The sequence below is a fragment of the Colossoma macropomum genome, unplaced genomic scaffold (assembly GCF_904425465.1).
Source record: "Colossoma macropomum unplaced genomic scaffold, Colossoma_macropomum, whole genome shotgun sequence".
NCBI classification, from domain to species: Eukaryota; Metazoa; Chordata; class Actinopteri; order Characiformes; family Serrasalmidae; genus Colossoma; species Colossoma macropomum.
Genome location: NW_023494794.1, coordinates 21,559,985 through 21,581,932, shown reverse-complemented (window position 1 = coordinate 21,581,932; position 21,948 = coordinate 21,559,985). Strand labels below are relative to the sequence as shown.

The 21,948-nt window shown below is 39.4% G+C and overlaps 1 protein-coding gene across 2 annotated transcripts in view; it reads right to left on the bottom strand.

Moving 5' to 3' along the window:
* Nucleotides 1-21,948, bottom strand: part of LOC118814795 (leucine-rich repeat-containing protein 75A-like) — a 38,640-nt gene that overhangs the window by 3,524 nt on the left and 13,168 nt on the right. For both annotated transcript variants that reach the window (XM_036580574.1, XM_036580575.1), the window contains one exon: nucleotides 15,116-15,228. In XM_036580574.1, the coding sequence (XP_036436467.1) occupies nucleotides 15,116-15,228 (113 nt within the window). The remainder of the gene's footprint in view (nucleotides 1-15,115; nucleotides 15,229-21,948) is intronic.

Here is a 21,948-nt window from a genome sequence, read left to right as displayed (position 1 = left end):
AAACGTCCATTTTCTCCTCCAATCACTGCTTAGCAACTGTTGCACTGCCAATCTGCCATTACCTTGGTCAAGCTTTCAGGTTCTCAGCAGTGAAGTAGTGCCTTTTAATGTACTTTGAATTTGAAGCTTTACATATTCAAAATATGTGCCAGGGGATCTATAAAAAGGGACCTGACACCTCAAGAGAGTAGAGGATGACCATTTCCAAAGCCAAATATAAGTCAGCCACCTGAGTTAAAGAAAAAAATTGCATCCTTGTCATCAGTGATCTGCAAACTTTAGCGCATAAAGTCATTAGATGTAAGATATAAATGAGAAAGAAAAAACTTCCACACCTGATGCAGTATGCATTAGATAGGATGCTTGACGGTTTGGTTATTTAAGTATGTTATTTTTTGTCTTTATTATGTACATTTCAGTGGTTCGATTTTAATAAGTGTCGTCTACATTGGGGCAAATGTGTTGCCTGTCAAGAGCGGCGCATGCTTTATTGGGAAATGTTGTATTGTTGTATTGGTTAACCTGTGTTCTCGTTAATGTGTGCCTAATCTTGCTACTGTTTTGTTGCATTTGGAAAAATGATGCACTTATAATAGTGATGTGCAGTTAGTATGCTGCTATCGTGGTGCTGCAGGTTTTATAACCTGTTGTAATATAAAAAAAAATTACTAACCATGCAAGAAAGGTAGTCAGTATGGGCCCACCAAATATTTGTGCCCAGGGGTAGATAACTAGATGTTCCAGGCCTGCTTTGAGTTTGTGTGGCAACCAGTGGCACAGGAAATGTTGTGGGGAACGAGGAAAGAAAGGATTCTACTAAATAACAAATCATGGATGTCCCACAGTCAATAGTGGCTTTTCCATCCACCAATTTTTTCTAATAACCAGAATTTCAAAAAACACCAAAATATCACAAATAAGTTAAAATAAGCCGAAATGCAAAAAAGGGTGCTGGAAAAGGGTTTTTCGAATAAGCGCTGACATATCAAGCCAAATCCAAAGCCTGTTTGAAAAATGCCTGCCAGAATTGTCTGGTGCATTGGACGTCTTCGGGGTGGTGCGGAGATTTCCGCTCTCGTTAGGTGAGCCACTGCTCTTCTAGTCTTTGTCTCTGAGCTGAAAACATCATAAAATATGGCAAATGGCTGTAAAGATAGAATTCTACTTAAAGGAAAAAAACGAGTTAAATATTTCCATCTTGCCTGTTTTGATGCAACCCCTATGTCTTCTAAAGTTTCTTCACATAACTGTAGTGGATGGTTGACATGACTTAATTCGCTTTTTTCCCTGTCGAAATTTTGTAAATGTGCGTAACATTTGTAAAACGTTTGAATGGAAACCCGGCCAGTGAAGGACACTGAAGAAGACAAGTAGCTGGATATTTCAACAAGACATGATTAAAAACGTACATCAAATCAACCTTGAACTACTTTTTATAGTTTTTTGGGCTTCACTGTCCCCAGACTTGAATGAGGGTAGATCTGAAACATGATGTGCATGTAATATTTAATACACAATATTAAATACGTATTATGTAATATTTAAGTTTGTTCTAAAAAGAGGTGGTTTTAACTTTTTTTATTTAGAAAATATTAGTCCAAAACTTTTGCATACAACCTTAAATTCAATAAAAACAACAACTTTTTAACTAGAATGTGTGGTCATGACTAACATGTGTTGCGGACCACTGAGGTAGAGGAAGAAGAACAAGAACATTAAAAGCTGTGAGCGAGAAACAGCAGAGAAAAATGACAGAAGAAAGAACAGCCCATATGTCAGGAGCTAATTGGTGCAGAGGAGAGACAGTTTGCATACTCGTACAGAGACGGTGTCACAATAAGACGTATAAGCCTAGAAGTTAAAGCGTTTCAGAGTCTGAGAGAGAGACAGAGAAGCAGCAGGAGCTCTCAGCATTTACAAAGCCCAATCTGAAATGATGGGTCTTACCTTAAAAGAGCTTCCCACACAGATAATATAACTGTCACATAAACACACATACAGATATACACAAAAGAGTAGGGACCCATAGACACACAGGTCACCCCCGAGGGAAACACACACACACACATAGTCCACTGGGTTCAGTGTAAACAACAAACTGCGTGCTTCCATACCAACATCATATGGATGAGTCATAACAGGAAGCGCTGTTCTGTTTTATTTGTCTTTATACCAAAGTTAGTTCTGTCAGCACATCTGATTGGTCATTTCACAACTGTATTGTTTCGCTGAGCATCGTTTGCTAATTAACGACTGCTTTGCAGCTAATCGTTATTCCGCTTCTACTTTACCCTTTTTATGTTTAAAAGCAATTGAACACTTGAGGTCATGTGTTATTACAAAAAACATCACCGCATCTGTGATAACACCTGACCTCAGTGTTCTTAGGCCCAGTCCCGTTTCACCCCTCGCCCCTACCGCTGAGCCCTTAGCCGTCCGTTTTTTTTCACGTTCACATCAAGGGGTAGGGTGTCCTGATTTTAGTTGAGATAGAGGGGTAGGGCAAAGTGTTAGGGCTACATGGCCCTCCAAACAGAGGTTTTTCAGAGTCACCCTCCAAACAGAGTTATAAGAAAAAAAGAAAAACCGGCAAGATGGCTGCATGAGCGACCAAAGAAACCCATAAATGTATTTTCTCTGTTAAAAGATTGTGATAACCATTGTATCATCTTAGTTTAATGTCGTTTCAATGTATTTTGGTCCTTTTCTTCATAACAAGCATAAAGATTTGCTAATAGTATGCTAATGTCTCAGTAGCTAGCCAGCTAAATTTCCCGTTCCACCTTAAATGGAGTAGCACTTGCATTCTGGCGCCTCAGGCATCAGAACTGCTGTATTATTTAAGGTGGAATGGGAAGATTCAAACAAAAAGCTGGTGAATAGCTGACTTCAGCTTCATATCACTGAAGAATTAGGGGTGGGAGATAATAAATAATTGTCACTTCCTCCCCTTTGAAAGCATATGATACCCTAAATGTAACTAAAGCCCAGCAGTGAGGAGCTGAACTTTACCCTCCCCTGCTATCACTGCAGACTGGCAGGGTCACCTACAGAGCAGCGCTAGTAGCTGTTGATGAAGTAATGCTCTTTTTATTTTGAGGGTTGTTCCATTTCATAGGGGAAGATTTCAACCACCACCCCTTCTAACTCAGTTGCAAGAGGCAAGGTGACGCTCGAAAACAAGGGGTAGGGGTCAAGTAAGAAATGAGATTGGGCCTCAGAGCTGGGCAACATGACAATATTTATCGTTATCATGATAAATTACTTAAATAAGCATATTGTGACATACTGTGATGTAATTTATCACAATAACGATAAATACTGTCATCTGTGCCCATAATCAGATATCATCAGTACTTAAAAACACTTCCCAGTTGTGTGTTTGGTTAAAGAGAGCATAATTAGTCATGTCGAACTGGCTTTACTGCAGCACAGTGTGTGAAAAGTTGAACACAAGTAATTGGTTTCATAGTTTTGGTAGTATTTTTAAAATGTGGCACTATTTTGTCTGTTCTAACTTATCAGATGTCAGAAAAAATAAATATCGTGACCCATCGTAACTCGTGAAAAACTTCCTAAAGTATCATAATATTGCATTTTGCCATTTCGCCCCCAGCTCTAAGTGTTCTACTGCTTAAATCTAAGCTACACTCTTGTATGTATGGACGAGACCAGACATAAGGGTAGAAGGATGTAGGGATGAATGGAGAGGAGACCAGAGATAGAGAGATAGTAGTAGGGATGCATTGATCCAACTTTTTCTCTCCCAATACTCCCAAATCTGACATCTGAACTCAGGGTGTAGATTGATAACAAATACACTGCCAGCAATGCAATGCAATGTATTGTATACATCTGGAACCTATGCACACATTTGAATCAAGTAAATTCAAAGCAACAAGTTGTGTTTTATTGCTAGGTAGATGAACACAAATATACATACAGTTTAGCACAGGGGTCTCATACCTGGGACTCTTACCTGGGACCACTAGTCCAAACAATGCTGAACAACTGCAATAAAAATATGTTCCACATTTTTCTGAGATATGTAGTTTAACTGGTCATTTAAGCATATCTTTTTGAAACCTCAAAGAACAGCTGTTCAAGACTTGCTTAAATAACTTGTCAGTTTTTTTATATGAAATGTAGTTTTTGAGTTTTCATTTCTCCTTTTGTTGTACGTGAAAAAAGGAATAACATTGAAAACTGGATAACTTACAAGCCAATTTGACTGGTAATTAAATGAAGGGTGGTCTCTAACATTTGCAGTGTGCTGTATATATTCACAGCACTGTGTATGCGATGAACCAAAACATTATGATAACTCACAAATGGTGAATAACATTGATTTTCTCATAACAACGGTGCATATCAAGGTCTGGGATATCTTAGATGGTAGGCACACAATCTGTTCTAGTTGATGTGTTGGATGTCGGAGGAATGGGCAACTGTGAAGACCTGAGTGACTTTGACAAGGTTCAAATCATTATGGTCAGATCAGTTTTGTGGGGTGGTGAGCAACTACTGACAGTGGTCTGAGGAGGGACGAACCACGAACTGGTGAAAGGGTGTTGGGCGCCCCAGACTCATCGACGTGTGAAAGCAACAAAGGCGATCCTGTCTGTCTAAACTGACAGAAGGGCTGTTGTGGCACATCACAAAAATGTGTAATGATGGTTACAGGAAGAAAGTGTCACAACATACATACATACAGTGCATCGCACTCTGCTGTGTATGGGGCTGTGCAGCTGCAGACCGGTCAGAATGCCAAAGCTAACCCTAGTTCACTGCTGAAAGTGCATGCAAGCTTCAGAGCTGGACCTTGGAGAAATGGAAAAATGGTCGCCTGGTCCAATGAGTCCTATTTTCTTTTAGATCTTTTGGTTGGCTGAGTAAGTGTGCAGCGTTTACCTGGGGAAGTGATGGCACCAGAATGCACGGTTGGAAGAAGACAAGCCGGTGGAGGGACTGTGATGCTCTGGTCAATGTTCTGCTGGAAAACCTTGGCCATTCATTTCGGATTTCATCGTTGCGGATCAGGTACACCCCTTCATGGCAGTGGTATTCCACAATGACAGCGGAGCCTTTCAGCAGGATAATGCACCCTGCCACACTGCACACCTTGTCCGGGAATAGTGTGAGGAATATGATGAAGTGTTCAAGATGTTGCTCTGGCCTCCAAATTCTCCAGGACTGTGTTGCACCAGGTTTGCGTAAGTTTATACTTAAGTTTGGGCATAAAGTCTTTAAGTCCTTAGTTACACTAGTTAGTTTCAAACTATCCTTTTACTAAATTTCATTGCACCACAAATTCGTAAGTCATGCCTGAACTAGTAACAACTAACTCATGCATATGTTGCTTTAACATAACAATAACATGATCAGTAAACCTGCTTCCATGGAAATGTGACGGCAGCTGTACAAGTTAAACTGAATAAAGCTAATTATCTACAGCCACCGTCTGTTTATTCTTTATTATTGCACTGTTATGCAGCTTTTACAACGACGGTTTCTGGATAACCGACACAACAGCAGCCTCAGTTTAGCAGTTCGGGCAGCTATCAAATCTCACTGAGCTGGAGCTGTGAGTGTTTAGCTTCATGCTTGGAGTTCAAACCAGAGTGATGATTAGAGCTGTAAGTAAAATCACAGCTTACAGCGTTTTGAATTTTTAGCTTAGTTAATTAAATGATTTTGGTCTTTTTTGTGCGTTCAATGCGAGGAGGAGGAGGAGGTGTAAATATTTAGTAACTATTAAGCTCAAGGTTAAAACTAGTTTGTGTGGTGCAACTTGTTCTGATTTAGTAATGCATTAACCTGAACTTAGTAAACACTTATGTTACAACTAGCCTGCGTTTTAACTTACACACAGCTGGTGCAACCGGCCACAGATCTCAAAATGATCCAGCATCTGTGGGATGTGATGGAACAATGCTGATCTGCAGTGGCTCCAAAACACAACTTTACAGGATTGAAGGATCTTCTGCAAACATCTTGGTGCCAGATATCACAGGGCACCTTCAGAGGTCTACTACAGTGCATGCCTCGGTGGGTCGGAGCTGTTCTGATGGCATAATGGTCATATTGTTTTGGTGCATACACACAAATATTGTTTGTACAATTCAAGTTTTTGTTAATTTGTCTCGTGGGTGGGTCTGTTTGTGGTTGATTGTTTTTAGGCTCATCATGGTATCCATGCTAAGTATCACATGACAACATCACTTAAGTATTCACTTTGTATGCTGCTGTATGTCCTAGCCCTAATTTTAGTGCATTTAAGATAGAAGAAACATGCAATGGAGACTAAATTAATCTTGAAGTCTGAGGTTAGACTCCTCTTTCAGCTCAAAAGCCACACCATAGTTGAAGCCTGACTTTATTAGCTTAGAAAGAAGCAATAACTCACACAGTGAGAAACACAGACACAGACACAGAGGTGCACACAATTCCAAAATTGAAATTATTGAAAACCCGCTGTTGAAAGGGCAAGTTGTCAGCCTACTAGTCAATACTAACACAATTAGGAAGGCTTTCCCAATAAAGGGCGGCGTTGACCAGCACAGGTCAAATCTATGGGCTTTGTGGTCTCAGCCATTAGAGACTGGAAGCTATCAGTATGCTGTGGGAGACAGTCACTAACACAATGACTCAGAGAGAGAGAGAGAGAGAGAGAGAAAGTGAGTGAGAGAGATAGAGAGAGTGAGAGAGTGAGAGAGATATGATGGCACTTGAAAAGTGAATCACACAGTAAGGAAGTCGTTTGTGAGTTTGGGCTGGGCCAAAACACTTCATGATTCATTTGCTGAAGAAGGAACAGAGACAATGTGTCTTTTCCCAGTATTCCTGGGAGTGTCAAGGAAAAATCTGGAGCCAAACCCATATTCTTTTAACTAGTTAAAAATATATCAACTGCTTTCACTGTATTAATGTTTATTTATATTTGTATTTCAATTATTACAGTATTAATCAATTTAAGCTATTTGCTTAGGTGTGCTGATGGTATTGTTGTGTGTACAAACTACTGGGAACAGATGCTTGAGATGTTTGCACAGTCCTGTATATACAATACTGTGCGCAAGTCAGAGAGCACTTTATTTTTTATTTCCAGTCAAAATGGCAATTAAGTACTAATGTCAATGTTAAATTAAGTACTAATAACTTAATGACTAATGATTCAAGCTTTCATTTTTCAGTGTCAGAAGAAAAATATTTAGCAGAAAATCACACAGAAGCCTCAAAACTAAAGATCATTTTTTCAGCGTTTACTGTGTCCAGCTTTTGCCTTTATTACAGCTTCCATTATTGTCAGGGGACTCACTTTCAGTTTATAAAAGAAATCTGCAGGGATGTTTCTTCACACCGCCAAAGTTCAGTCTTAGAAGTTGGTTGCATTTTCTACTTCAGATGACAAGTAATTCCAAACACATTCAGTGATGTTGACGTCTGGACTCTGGGGTGGTCAGTCCATTGTTCTGAGAACACCAGCAGCTTTTTTGTTTGATGTGCAATTTTTCTTCATTTCCTTTTCTCAGTGAGGCTTCTTGACAGCTACTACCTCAGTAACTGCTGTGTTTATGTATGTTATCTGACTGCGTAACTGCGTAAAGTGCTGTCCTGTCTGTTTACTGTGTCTAATGTCTGTTTAATTTATCATATTTATTGTATTGTTTTCTAGTCTCATTTTTTGGTTTGCACACTTACGTCTGCACGTTTGCACTTTGTACTCTTTTGTTCCATGTTGCACCTTGTTCCTGGAGGAACGTAATTTCACTCCACTGTGTACTTAGATGGAATGACAATAAAAGCCTCTTGACTTGACTTGACTTGACATCCTTTCAGACTCACAGCGCTGAGTTGTCTTCTCACAGTGGAAGGATGGACAGAAACACTTGTGGATGTTTTTAGATCTGAAGCAGCTTGATTTTCTCCTCTTTCTCAAAGATGAAAGCTTTAAGTGCTGTTTATCTGATGGGGAACGTTTTGGTGGTCTACCAGGTCTTGCATGGTTGTTAAAAGCCCCATTTTCTATGTAGCTTTTAATTATTTTTTGAAGTCCAGTTTTGGAAACACCCTTTTTCCCATACATTTACCTTTGACTTTCCCTTCCTTATGCAAGTGGATTATCTAATCTTCTCAGAAATATCTACCGAAAAATGAATAACATAATTTGACTGTAAATGAAATAAATGAAGGGCGGTCTCTGACATTTGCACAGTACATGACATATTCTTATTGCAAATGGACACATCTATATATCTAATACATTAGATGTAGACCTTTCTATGACCCTATGTCCAGACGCTGAATAAAAATAAACCTGTGTGTGTGCATTTCTTGTGCCTTTTCTCTATTTCCCTTCCCTCTCTCGCTCTCTCTGCTCTCTAATGAGCAGGTTCATGGCACTAACAGGGCTTCCCTCTAACAGAAGCACTCTAGGAGAACAGCCCTCATGTGACAGGCAGGAAGAAGGAAACTGGCTCTGAATGAAATGGACCACTTTCTCACAGGAAATGGGATTATACTCCTTTAATTGTTACTGGTGCTCACCCTAATTAGTTTTTCACTGCTTGGCTCTTGACACCGCCACTTCCTGACCAAGGGCTCACTGCTTTGTTTTTAGAAGCATTCGGTTTGGGTTCAGGGAGGTTCAGTGTGACACAGCCCAATGTGCCATTCTGAGGCAGCGTGCCAGATTAAACCTAACAGGATGTGCAGCTGCCACTGGGGTGCCGTTTTACCATCTCACCTTTTCAATATTTTGCTGGGATATATACATCATTCTTTGTGTTAGGAAAGTGGCACCGCAAAAATAAGATTGTATGTTCATTAGCGCGGGAGTGTGTGGAACGTTGGTATCGGTGAATTTTTATGAGTACAAGTAAATGAGCAAGGTATCGGCCTGATACCCAATATCAGCACTGATATCGATGCATCCCTAGTGGCCTTTATTAAGGGGGGCTGAACACTCTGGTACTTGCCCTGTGTCGTGCCTCCCTCCGGTCCCGCTGTTACTACTTCCCAGCCTCCGGACTCCCAGAACACCCCATCTGATCACATGACCCCAGATCTCTCTCATGTGACACTCCACTGTACCGCTTCACCTGATTACTGATACAGCTCACCTGTTCAGCAGACTACATAAACCCCCTCAGTTTGTTTGTACTTTGCGAAGTATTGCTTTCCCGAGCCTTCTGGGTTTTTTTTTTGGATTTTGGACTCATTGTTACTGTTTTCTCATTTTGGCTTCTGACTTTGGACTGGCTGACCTTGATTTTAGATTCTCCTTTTGCTAATAAACCTATTTTACTTCAGTCTGGTCTGTGAGTGTCTAAATTCTGTCCGAACCCGACAACCCGTGCCTAAGAAGGTATTTTTTTTCTTGCATATTCCAGCACTTTGAATTAAAGACGAAAAGATATGAAAATGAGGCAAAATAACAGAAGGTCACGTTTCATTTGCGGACATATGAGATCCACATAACCTCATCATCGTGATCATCTATGTGCATGTCATCATCATCTGAGCACTGCACCCGCACACACACTCATTTTCCACCCACACACACATACACACACGCGGTCTTTAACCACATTAGCTCAGATCACTTCCAATCCTTCCTGGTAACACGTGGTTAACAATAGAGGCTGAACACCAACAGAAATATGAGATCAAAGAGGAATGGCATTTTAGACCATGTAGAATAGTGACCTCTCTTTTGTCCACTGCACCACACAGACTCATGGAATATGTCATATCACAGATCGATATCTATTGGATTATAGACTCCATCCTCATATGCCAAACGTTGCTTCTGTGTCATGGAATCAAGTTTATTGTGGTTATAAAAGCACATCTAACTACTGTGCCATTTTCAAAGCTGCACTATGTAAGAAAGAAGTAGCATTACTTCACTCATTCACTCATAGACTTGGAAGACATGCTTAACCAAGTTTTGACTGAGTTCTCTTTTCATTCTCAGTCCAGCAGTGACACTGAGGTGTTTAAAAACTCCAGCAGCACTGCTGTCTGATCCACTCAGACCAGCACAACACACACTAACACACCACCACCACATCAGTGTCACTGCAGTGCTGAGAATAATCCACCACACAAATAATACCTGCTCTGTGAGGGTCAGTGGGGGTCCTGACCACTGAAGAACAGGGTTAAATGGGGCTAACAAAGTATGCAGAGAAACAGCTGGACTACAGTCTGTAACTGTAGAACTACAAAGTGCACCTATATAGTAAGCGGAGCTGATAAAATGGACAATGAGCGTAGAAACAAGGAGGTGGTCATAATGTTATGCCTGATCGGTGTATATATGGTAAAACATGACCAGTATTGCTTAAGATTGAGGGCATCAAAATCCTCCACAGACCTGATAAATGTTGTTCCTTACTAGGCCTCTGACTTATCTGTACCATTACTTGGAAATTATGCTTCATAACTCTGTTATATACTGTAAATGTCCATCACTTTAGTCTTAATATTGGTCACAAGATTCATTGGCTTGGTGGCCCAAGTGGCCAGTGCAAATGTTCATATCTGTCTACCCCTGGTTTTACGACTGTTATGTTGGGGTTAGAACATGAGATGTTCTGCTTAGAGTAAACTGATTATTTTTCTGTTCTGGACTCTAACATGGACAATTTCAATAATGGAAATGGAAATGCAGTTATAAATCAATTAAGCCATTCCACTGAACTGGAACATGCTGAAAGCTCAAAGAAGTAAAGCAAAAAGGAAACTGAATTTGTTTGTTGTCTAAATGTGCTGCCTTTTAAGTCATGTTGATGCTGATGTGTTCTAGTAAGCGAAGCGGGGGGGGTTGAGAATGGGAAGAATTTTCCAAACTGGACAGTTCCTGATCCCATGGCTCCAGTGGAGCTTAGGGGACATACACAGACACACACAAACACAGAAGAGTCCAACTGATAAAACTCGGTTGCTGACGGCTATAAAAAGACTGCAGTTTCCCACAGACACACACGGCACATACTGCCGCCAAATATAGATCAGCTAAATCAACAAAAGTAAAAGCGGATTCTTACTTAGTGAGAAGAAGCAGAAGAATGATGGATGAATACGTTAGCGCAGGGGGAAAAGCTTCATGTGTAATTACATTAAAAACCCTCTTCAAGGAGAGAAGCCAACTGAAGGCATAAACAACCAAAGCAGTCTTATGAGGCTGCTGCGCATGTGACTTGGGTTTAATGTTGTTTATGATGGCTCTTGCATTTCCCCGTAATTGCTAGTGTTGCCACTTTTCAAATTCTAAAAGGAAGGCTCTCTGCTTACTCACTAATGCAATATGTGAAGGACCCAGCTGAGTGAAACCTGAATCCAAGTATTTCAGAGCTTTTTGGAAAATGTTTAGATTTTAGTGACATTCATTCTGTTTCATTTTGATATTCAGTTAATGAATGGATATTTAACTCACCACAGAGAAGAACAAGAAAACATTACATTATCGTTAATAATAACATTTAGTAGCTTGCGATCAAAATACACATGTACACCGTGTACTGGTGCTAGCAAGCTAAAACGTCAGTTGCACGAAGGAAAATACAACGGCAAGCAAAGGTGTACATGTGAGAACATGGTTTATTATTTAAAAGCAGCCAAGGGAAAATATCTGAAACCATTTTTGTGTCTCCTACAGCTTGACACAAACAGAGGCTGCTTTTTCAGATGAACTAATGAGGTTCGGCTAACACCAGAGCTAACCGGTTCAGCAGTAGGCAGTGACTCATGGGCTTCTACTTAGGGTTTTTTCTCCTCAGTGGGTGCCAATATGATGGTCTGTCAAGAGAAGCATCTTTTCACTGTTTTCGGTTCTAGCTCATTCCAGCTACAACAATTAGCCTAGTTACAGCCATGCTATCTAGGCCTGCTCAATCATGTCCTTAATGACATGTCCTTAGTAAAGCGCTCATGTTAAAGCTCACGCGTGTTTCATAACAGCAAAGTAGCTATAATATAATGTACTTATACTTATTCGCATATATGAGCAAAACTAACACACTTCACATCCCTGTTAAAACTTTTCACCGAATTTTAGGCCTGTATATTTTTTCCCTTACTGTTCATGATGCAGAGTAACAAATACCAGTATATTAACCCCTTAAAATCCCAGGCTGATTACATACTTAGGACTATTATTCAGGAACTACGGGGACTTCAATGCACACTGGCTGAGATATTCTAAGGATATCTAAGTATGTAATAAATCTTTGGGCCCGCCTGTGGGTCCTGGCCATTTAAGGGGTCAAGTATTCAAGGGGTTATTATTCAAAAGCTATCACCTAGAACAGTTACACTAATGTAATTCAGGGGAGGATAGATGGGGACATGTTCCCTCCACCTTTTGAAATAATGCTGCAATTTTGGGAGTTGCAAGATGGTTGTCAGGATAGTATATAGCTGAGTTGCATAAAAAAAGCTGTCACATATCAATTATTATATAGCTGTTATTTATTCCCATGCATTTTCAAATTCAAATTAGATTATAAATTGTTGTTTTGTTTAGTTATAGTCAGTAATGACAAAAACAAAGAAGCACTGCCCTGCCTACCTGTTACAAATGGAACTGTTTTCTTCACTGTTCTATGATTATTCGCTGACATACGCAACATATTATTAACGGTCCTTTTTATTTATGCTTAATTATCATCACATTGATCATTATTGAAATATTTTGCTTAAATATTTATGCAAATCTGACTAACAGTTGTGACACAATGAAAAGAAAAAAAACATGCCATTATAATACGCAATAAAATTGAATATCTATACTGGATATGAATGCCATTACTATTCCTGTTAATGACTTCCTTTGTTTTTGTCTTTTAATATTTACATACATATCATATTTAGCATTAGATATTAATATATAATATAACTCTAACTGCAGATGCATTTTGTTTACTTAGTATAACATTTGAATTCTCATATGTGGGCTATACCTTCCCCCCACTTGTCAGATCAAATATGCACCACTGAACAGTTAACCTCATCAAACCGAACCTCGCCCGTTATCCATTCTGAGACTTTGTCTTTGCCCACTTTAACTCAATAACTTAATATCTACTGCTACAATAGTTGGGCTGCATGCATGTTCAAGTCGGCCACAGTAAAATGTTTAACATACAGAATCAGATTTTTCTGTGTGCTGCTGTGTTTCCTATCACTGCGTAAAAGATACACAAGGTTTCCTTTACTACTTCATGCACTGTGATTTTTCCGAGCGAGTGTGCAAACTTATTCACAGCACAGTTCGGAATGCTAGGCGCTCATTATTGTTTTGTTTCATCAAAGTAACAATAACACGAGACTGAATGTTTCCCTATTCATGCATTTCTTGTTCAAAGTGGTAATTTGTGACCCAAACTGATTAAAAATCTATGCATTTTGGCTTTGCTGGATCTCATTACTTACAAATCATATAAATGCAACAACAGTTTGAGAAGCCATTCTTTTAGCGGCAGCCAAAAACAGTTAATCAAGAACCCGTGCAAACCTGTATTACATGTATTCATTTATCGGACGCTATAATCCAGAGCGATTTACAAAATGTGTAAGGACAGGAACTTTAAAAAAAACTTGCTCTGCTGTCAATATAACATGCACTTCTCATTAAAAGCAGTACAAGTTTGCGGGTAATTACTCAAGAACTAAGGCTAGCAACTCTGCCTGTTGCTGCCAGGTTGTCTCTTGTGGTTGCTGAGTTGTCGATGCACTTTCAGTTAGCCTGCTGTGAACATTATAATCTCTCAAGTTGCCAAGGTAATTAAGTAGTGAGCAAAGTTGCTCCAGGATGACTTGTTTTTCATTGTGTGAGGGCTGACAGTTCAGCTTGAGCTGAGAGGAACGGCACTCCTGCACTTCAGAGAAGATAAAGGCACTTTTTATGGCACTGTACCAGTGCTTCCCAATCCTTGACCATAAGTACCCATACTGCATATTATAATGCCTACCTGGCTCTAAAACATCTGGTCCAACTCACTGGCTAAGTACAAAAGCCACAGAGTCGAAGCAAAGTCCTGACAGAAAAGTCGGTCCACACAGAGGCCTCTAATAAAAGTAAAGGGACCTCACATAACAGAGACAAAATCTGTTCCATGAAATTTCCATGAAAAAATTTTCTGACCAAATGACAGCCCCTCACATGAGGTGACCGTCTTCTTTCCTAAGTTTCCATAGTAATGAGTATTAGATCCCTCCCCTGGATAAACTGTAAACTTGATCAACTCAAATTTATAAAGTAACTGTACAATCCAAGGCACTGAGCCGCTCTGCTCTCTTTAAAACTGAACAAGATTAAGGCTTGAGCACGTCTCAAAGTGAGAAACTTTACATACTTTTGACTTTAAATCAGCAACAGCCATAACGACACAGAGAAAAAAAATGCTGTTAAATGTGTTTCTGTTGGCAAATATTAATTTTAGGCTATTCAAACCTGTGACGACTAGTTTATCACATGGTATGATAATAAGACATTTTTGCAAAACCACCAATATATGAGCAGAATTTTTATCAGTTTGGTATTACTTTGTATGGGACCCACCAGATATAAATCACACAATATAACAAATCTGCCTCCTGACAATGAAATCATTTTTACTGCCTAAATAATATACTTTTGTTAATCAGCTGAGAAAAGACAGGCTATTAGACCTATCTGCAGTGTCTTCTCATCAGCTTCTACTTACACTTGATATGAAGCTAAAAGACTCCTGTCTCATAATTCATTGTGAAAAAAAACTGATAGTTTACCATCAGTTTAAGATTTTCTGAAGTAACAGTAAGAACTTAAAAGTTTACCAGTGTTTAAATTGTTAGTGTCCTAACACTTTTTGACCTTTCCATTTCTGGAATAGAAATGATTACTTGGTCCGTTTTACTATTACTATTTACTATTATGATCACTTTTTTAATTTGTTCTTCAAAGCTGGTCTCTGGTTGAAGTGAGTGTGAAGAGCAGGGGAAACATTAGAATGTGCAGGGCAGGGGTACTCAGGGAACAGGGCTGGGACAAAAAGTTTAGAAAAAAGAACAGGCCTGATGAAGTCTTCAGCACTGCTAATGCTCCCCAGAACCTGACAGGACTCACCTGGCCTGGGGTTTGCCCTTCAGAAGCCCCTGTCTCCTCCAGCGTGGGTGAGGGCTCAAATGGTAGGTCAGCTGACGACAGACCTTCTCCATGGCGCTCAAAGAATCACCCTCCTACAGGAAAAAGAGAGAGGAAGACAGGTAGCAATGTAGGGATGCACCGACTTTTCGGTCACCGAAACACTTGGCTGAAAATGGTCAAAAGTGGCGCTTTTGGTTTCTGTCCAAGAGAATAAAGAAGGCCACAAATAACCCAAAAAAATCCAAACGATCACACAGGACTTCAATTATGTGTTACAATCTTACATTTAAATAATTTGAATGACAATGAAAAAGAGAAACAGGGATAAAAATGCTGTTTAGTTTCCTTCACTCTTCTGCACTGGTCAGCACTGATGTGATCAAACAGTTTGTGCAACAGCAGATCAACAGTGGAAAAAAAACTCAGTTATGTGGAGCCATGTCAAAGTTTATAAAGGGACATTTGACAAGTGATTTATAAACTCTGTTCATCCCAACTATCAGAAGAGTGCAAGACGCTCAAGAACGTCTGTGTTACAGGTTTGATACCACTTGAAAGCACGACATCCTGTTCAATACGCAGAAAACAGCAAAACAGCAGAAACAAAGGAAAAATCCTGCCAGCCACAGGTTTTGAAATGACTAAAAAATGTACAAAGAACAGAGCAAAACTGCAAAGTACAGCTAAAAAAATAATGAAATTCATTGTCTTGGATGACCAACTGACCTTTTGAGGACGTAGCACATCATGCCCTGTTGCAACAACTGCAGTAAGTCTATCAAATGTAAACTGATTTTATTCAGCTCAGTTTTGTCTTGAATTTCAGTTTTGGTTTCAGCGAGGAATTTTAATTTCGGTGTATCACTAGTGCAGTGGGCCAAAAGTAATCCGTTAGATTTATCCACTGCTTCACCCCGTGCAGTCTGTTTGTGGTCAAGTATTGATTCACTCAACCTGAGCCTCCTTAGCCTGCCTGCAGTCACTCTCTCTCCGTACATAAGCTCATCCAAGGAGACTCTAATCACTTTAGCTCTGGTTCTTCTGCTGTCACCCTGGCCTCCCTCACGTAACAACCCCCACAGACACACACATAAAGCCTCCCTGCATGAGCTCTGTAGGTCCAAGGAGCCGTGGGGTGTCTGTCTGCTGATCAGGAGGTTTATTGATTACCAATTGCCTCACCTGTCTCTCCCTGTAGGGAGTCTGAAACGAATAGAGTCTAACAGCCCCATGCTTTCAGAGCAGGGCTCAACCGATATGGTTGGTATTCTTTTGTAACTATGTCCAAGACTGATTTTGAGGAGTGAAATATTCTGAATTATAGTGGCCGATGCAATTTAATATGGTCAAAGATCAAACAGATTACAACAGGTTTAGTTAAACAGTGCTTTACTGGCTCGTATAGCTGTCTGGTGTAAAATATGATTGTCATCTTTCTTAAACTTAAACTAACAGCTGAAACAGCTTCTCAGCATTCTTAGCACCCCAGGGACCCGAAATGCATGTTTTCAGTCTATGTTGGCTGGTCTTGCTCTTATGGGCACAAGTGTATACATGTATAAAGTATGTCTTGTTAATAACTTTCCAATGTCCAATAAATGGCTGACATATTTTGCCAACACTCTCCTCTTTCGATGTAAACTGGGCAGTCCTAATCTTGGGTACTGGGTACAACGGCTTCCTTCCCTCTGTTGGAGAAACTCCAGTGAACATAGTGAACATAGCTTGGCTAGCAAGAACATCCATTCATCCATTTCTTCGGTCACCCAGCCACGTCAGCATTCTCTGCATGCACATCCAACAGTAAAGTGAATAAGAACCTCCTTTGATACACAGCATATAAAAGCTGGACAATGTTTTTAGTGAGTCATGAACACAGTTTAGACTTCATCATGACTTCTTTTGTATTTTAACATAATCGTGCTAAAGGCAAGGTGGGGATGCATTTTCACCATTTTAACCATGACAGTGTTTTGTGTTCAACCTTACGTCCGTCTGTATGTCTGTAATAAAACAGAACAATTAACCCTTTTTTGGTCTCTATACAGACTAATGTGAGGAACTGAAGCCAATGAAATCACATTAACCAAATCTTCAATGGGGAACTATTAATTTCATGTGGAGCTAAGAACCTGACTGTACACGAGCCAGACACAATACTTTAGAAGTGTTTAATAGTGTTTCACTTTATAAATAGTCATTGCAATGCTAATTTCCATTAATGTCTATTTTGTAGAGTTATGTTAGCGTCAAGCTAACAGTGGTGTACATGTACTTTTCTTTCCACATTGTTTTCAAAACTAAGATTACACTGGCAGTTAAACACAGAAATATATTACACTAAATCCTCCAATAAACATAAATATATGTAAACTTTAGTAAACTTTAAATGCAGCCTAAAGGCCTTTTCACACCGATTTATTCATGTGATTTATTCAGGTATCAATAATTGAATTCACAGATATAAATGATAATATCTTGCATAGACAAAAACGCCATGTTATTTGATTGAATTGGATTTTTGAGAACTTTTACAGGCCACACAAACTCGCTCGACCAACCACTGGTGTGTATGGCATTGGAATAGTAACAACTGAGATGATGTGTCCAAGCAACTGGAGCTTTTTAAACACCGAAAGCAGCTCAAATGGAGCTACAGCAATCTGAAGTGTGAAAGCACTAACTCCTGAAATAGGTGGTAAAATTTTCCATTCTTTTTGCTTTTCCAAAACTGAAAGTAGCTGATCCAGTGTCACCAGGTGCTCATTTTGTGAGGCGCAAAGGATATAAAGCGAACAACACAGCACAATTAAAAAAAAAAAAATTGTGTTGCGCAGCTGTGCATGTTTTAATGTGAAAAAAACTGTCTAAATATTTCACGTTTTCATGTCGTTTATTCATATCGTGTTTGGTGTGTTACAACGTTAACTTTTACTATTATTAACGGAGGAGCCTGACAGCATCTCAGTTTAACCCCAGGGCCAATCGATGGGCCCAAAGTTTCATTACAAACTTCTATAACCAGAATAGCTCAACCAGTTTGCACTGAGGTCCCTATAGTTACTGAATAATAGGCCTTGGTATGTAATAAGCTTGGGATTTTAGGGAGGGGGTGGTGTTAAACAAAGCAAAGTCCTTATGTTTAGTGCAGTTTTGGGCATTTTATTTCATACACATTAAGAAGCCTCTTCCTTCCTATGTATCAATACTATATTCTGTAGTCCATGTAAAGATGATAATTGTCACAGATTATTTCAAGACTGCAAAATACGTTCACCTGACAAAAATTAGTCACCTGTGACTGAAACGTACCTTATAGCATGTAATACCTCCATGATTTAAATGAGTGATTCGAATTGGCATGGACTGGACATGTTTCTGGACGTAGGCAACATCCATGTTCAGTCACTCTTGCATCAAAGAACTGCGCAGTTCGGCCAGATTTCGTGGACACCTTTCCCGGCGTCTTACTCGTTGTTCCAGGCAGTCCCACAGATTTTCAAGAGGATTCAAATCTGGTATTTTGCGGTCCAGTCCAGATGTGTGAATGCTCCTGAATGTTCATCATGCCAATCAAACACATTTGCAGCCCTGTGAACGCGAGAATTGTCATCTTGGAATACAGGGATAGGAATGTTATGTTCCTCCATAAGATAATAAACCAAAGCACCCATTTCAACCAAAGGACTAACCTAAGGACCCATTTCACTGTAATTAAAACACAACCAGAACATCACAGAGCTCCTCCAGCTTGAACCACACCTTGCACGCCGTCCTCACCGAAGGCTTCCTGAGGTCTACGATGAACATGACGCCTAGCATCATTCACATACACGCAGAAACGAGCTTTATCTGACCAGATAACACGTTTCCAGTCATGAAGAGTCCAATTTTTGAGTCTCTTTGCCCACTTTGCAACTTTATGAGCAGAAGTGAGCAAAGGCTTCTTGTGTGCCACTCCACTCCATATGTTCAGGGTATGGAGTTCCCTGCGGAGTGTTCTTTCAGAAATTGGTTGTGAAGGACCTGTGTTGACTTCTACAAGCAATTCTTGCCTGAAAGCGAAGCGATTTTTATTCATAAGCCGTGAAACACGCCGGCGGTCCCTGTTCGTCAATTTCGTCTTTCGGCCACAATTCAACGAGAATTTCCTGTATTGTCCGTGCATCGAACGAGACAATCACTGCGCTGTACCACCTCTTCTCAATCTATGAATCCTGTCGCACACCCTGCAGGTATTTATAGCCCGGTCATCCTTGTGCAACGCCATCTGCAGGAGCCTGAAGTTACTACCAACTTAAACATGCAAGGTGACTATTTTTTTGTCTGGGGAGCATATCTTGTTCCATTGTTACAGAATTCAGTTCAGTTGATGTGAATGGTCAAACGTGTACATGTATGGATTACTTTACAATGGCTTTAAACATGGCTCAGATTTTAGAACTGGAACTAGTTTTATAATAAGCATCTTATCAATATTGGAGCATTATTAGCAGGATTTTCATCACTTCTGGCAGATCTATAGGAAGTAAATACTGTATCATACGTAATTTAGAGCTTCAGATGTGCCTCCTTATGTATGATCAGCTTCTTCCTGTCTGCATGAATGTGTTCATTAGCACAGAGGAGGCTAAAACTAATGCTAAACAGAGACACTGTACGAGTCTTGTTGCTTGTCTGCATGAGTATTTTCTGGATTACGGCTTTGTGGGATTCTCTCTTCACCTTAATCTGCTTTCGTTTTTCCTTCACCACCTCTCTCTCTTTCTGTCTATTATTCGTTCTCTGTTTTTCCTTCCTGTGGAGAATGCGCCCTCGCACACACACACAAACACATTCACTCTACGTGGGCACATACACACAAACACACACACAAACACACACTCAAACACACACCCACACAATGTGACAAATTATCAGACACAAACAACCTGCTCATCTCTCCAATCACTCCGTCTGCTCTTCCAAAATGTTTCCCCCTGCATATGTGTGTGTGTGTGTGTCTGTGTGTGTGTGTGTGTGTCTGTGTGTGTGTGTGTGTGTCTGGTTCATTAACCCCAACAAAAACAGTAGTGGTCTAGCCAAGTAAAACTAGAAAAAGTGACTCATTGTGCATAGATGAGGGTCTTTTACACTTTGTATGTGTGTATGTGTGTGTGTGTGTGTGTGTGTGTGTGTGTGTGTGTCTGTGTGTGTTTTCAGACATTTTCAGAACAAAAAGTCTCGGCTTCATAGGAAAACCAGAGAAAAACTCATGTTTCATTTGTTTAAAACTTTTTTTTGGTTATTGAGTTTAAGAATAAGGTTAGTTATAAAGTTATGCTTCTAAAATTCTTATTAAAAATAGACATTTGCTGACACACTCCGTTCGAACATTTGCAACCACATTTCTGAATATTATAAAAAATATTTTGTTTCAGGCCTCGGTATAAAACGTTTCATAGGTATAAAATACGATTCTAATATCCTATAGGTTTCAAACATTTTGTAGGAATCTGTAAAATTAAGAAATTGTGAATGAACAGAGCTGTGCATGATTCCATAACTGAGAAAGCTGTACAGCATCAAGAGTGAAGTCATAATAAAAATACTATCCAGAATGCCTCAAATTGAAAATGCAGTGACCAAATCTTGCTGATCAAAGAGCTTTTTTAGTAATTTCATGACGAAAAATGACTACAAATAGATACTTACAGATTATTAATTAATAACATGTACTATTTACTGTTTATTATGTGGTTTATACATATATATATATATATATATATATATATTCTACTGTATTAGTTCAATCTGCAGTCCCATGGCAACAGCAAAAAATTATTTAAAAATTTTTTTACATATTTTAGATACTTACAAGGATTATGTTATAATCTATTTAAACCCAAACCCTATCTTTTTAATAAAGATATTAATAAGCTAAAAAAGATGAAAAACTATAATTTATAGGGTACTTTCAATGGGGGGGTGTCTGGCCCAAACCCCCCTAACCCCTATATTTCAACTTGTGAAAATAATACTACATTAATAATTTATATATTCATAATATATATTAATAATATTAATAATATCATTTTTTTGCAAAGTTGTTTTTAAGTGAAGTTAAATAAATAAAATAAAAAAAGTTAGTTTTAAATAAAAGCACTTTATTCAAACAATGCTACCAAGACTCCAGAGTTTTAGTCTATGGGCAGAGCCTTTTATTAGCCACACCCCTGCATTTCAAAACAGGAAGTGAGACTGCATCCCTGCCCCTCATGGCCACATGGTGAGCAGTTAGATCCCACTGTTTTGAAGTAAATGTGTTCCAAAGTCTGAAAATCAGTGTGGAACATTAATAATTATCACTACTGAAACATAATCTCTGCAATTAGGGATTTGTTTTTTGTTTTAATAAAACTCATTATGACTTTATGTGTGTATAACTGTTCAAAGCATTTGCTAGTCATGTACTGCGGCTCAGCTGGCTGTTTTCTACTAATGCCTCACCAGAGTGTCTCTCTCTCTCTTTCATCCTCTCTTCCCTTCCTGCATTTCCATTCATGAAGGGCTCTGTTCTAAGAATCAATGAGCCACTGAAAGCTCTGCCAACGCCGCGGCCAAACACAGTGATGGGACACAACAGAGCTCGCAGAAGAGGGCACTGTGCCACATCAAAAACACTGATTAAGAATGCGCACACACACACACACACAAATGCACGCCCACACATGCAAATAATGAATAATGCTCATAGAGAGAATATAAATATGCAGCGACTTCATTACTTGCAGCTTGCTTATTAACTTCAGACCCCACGCAGTATAAAGGAT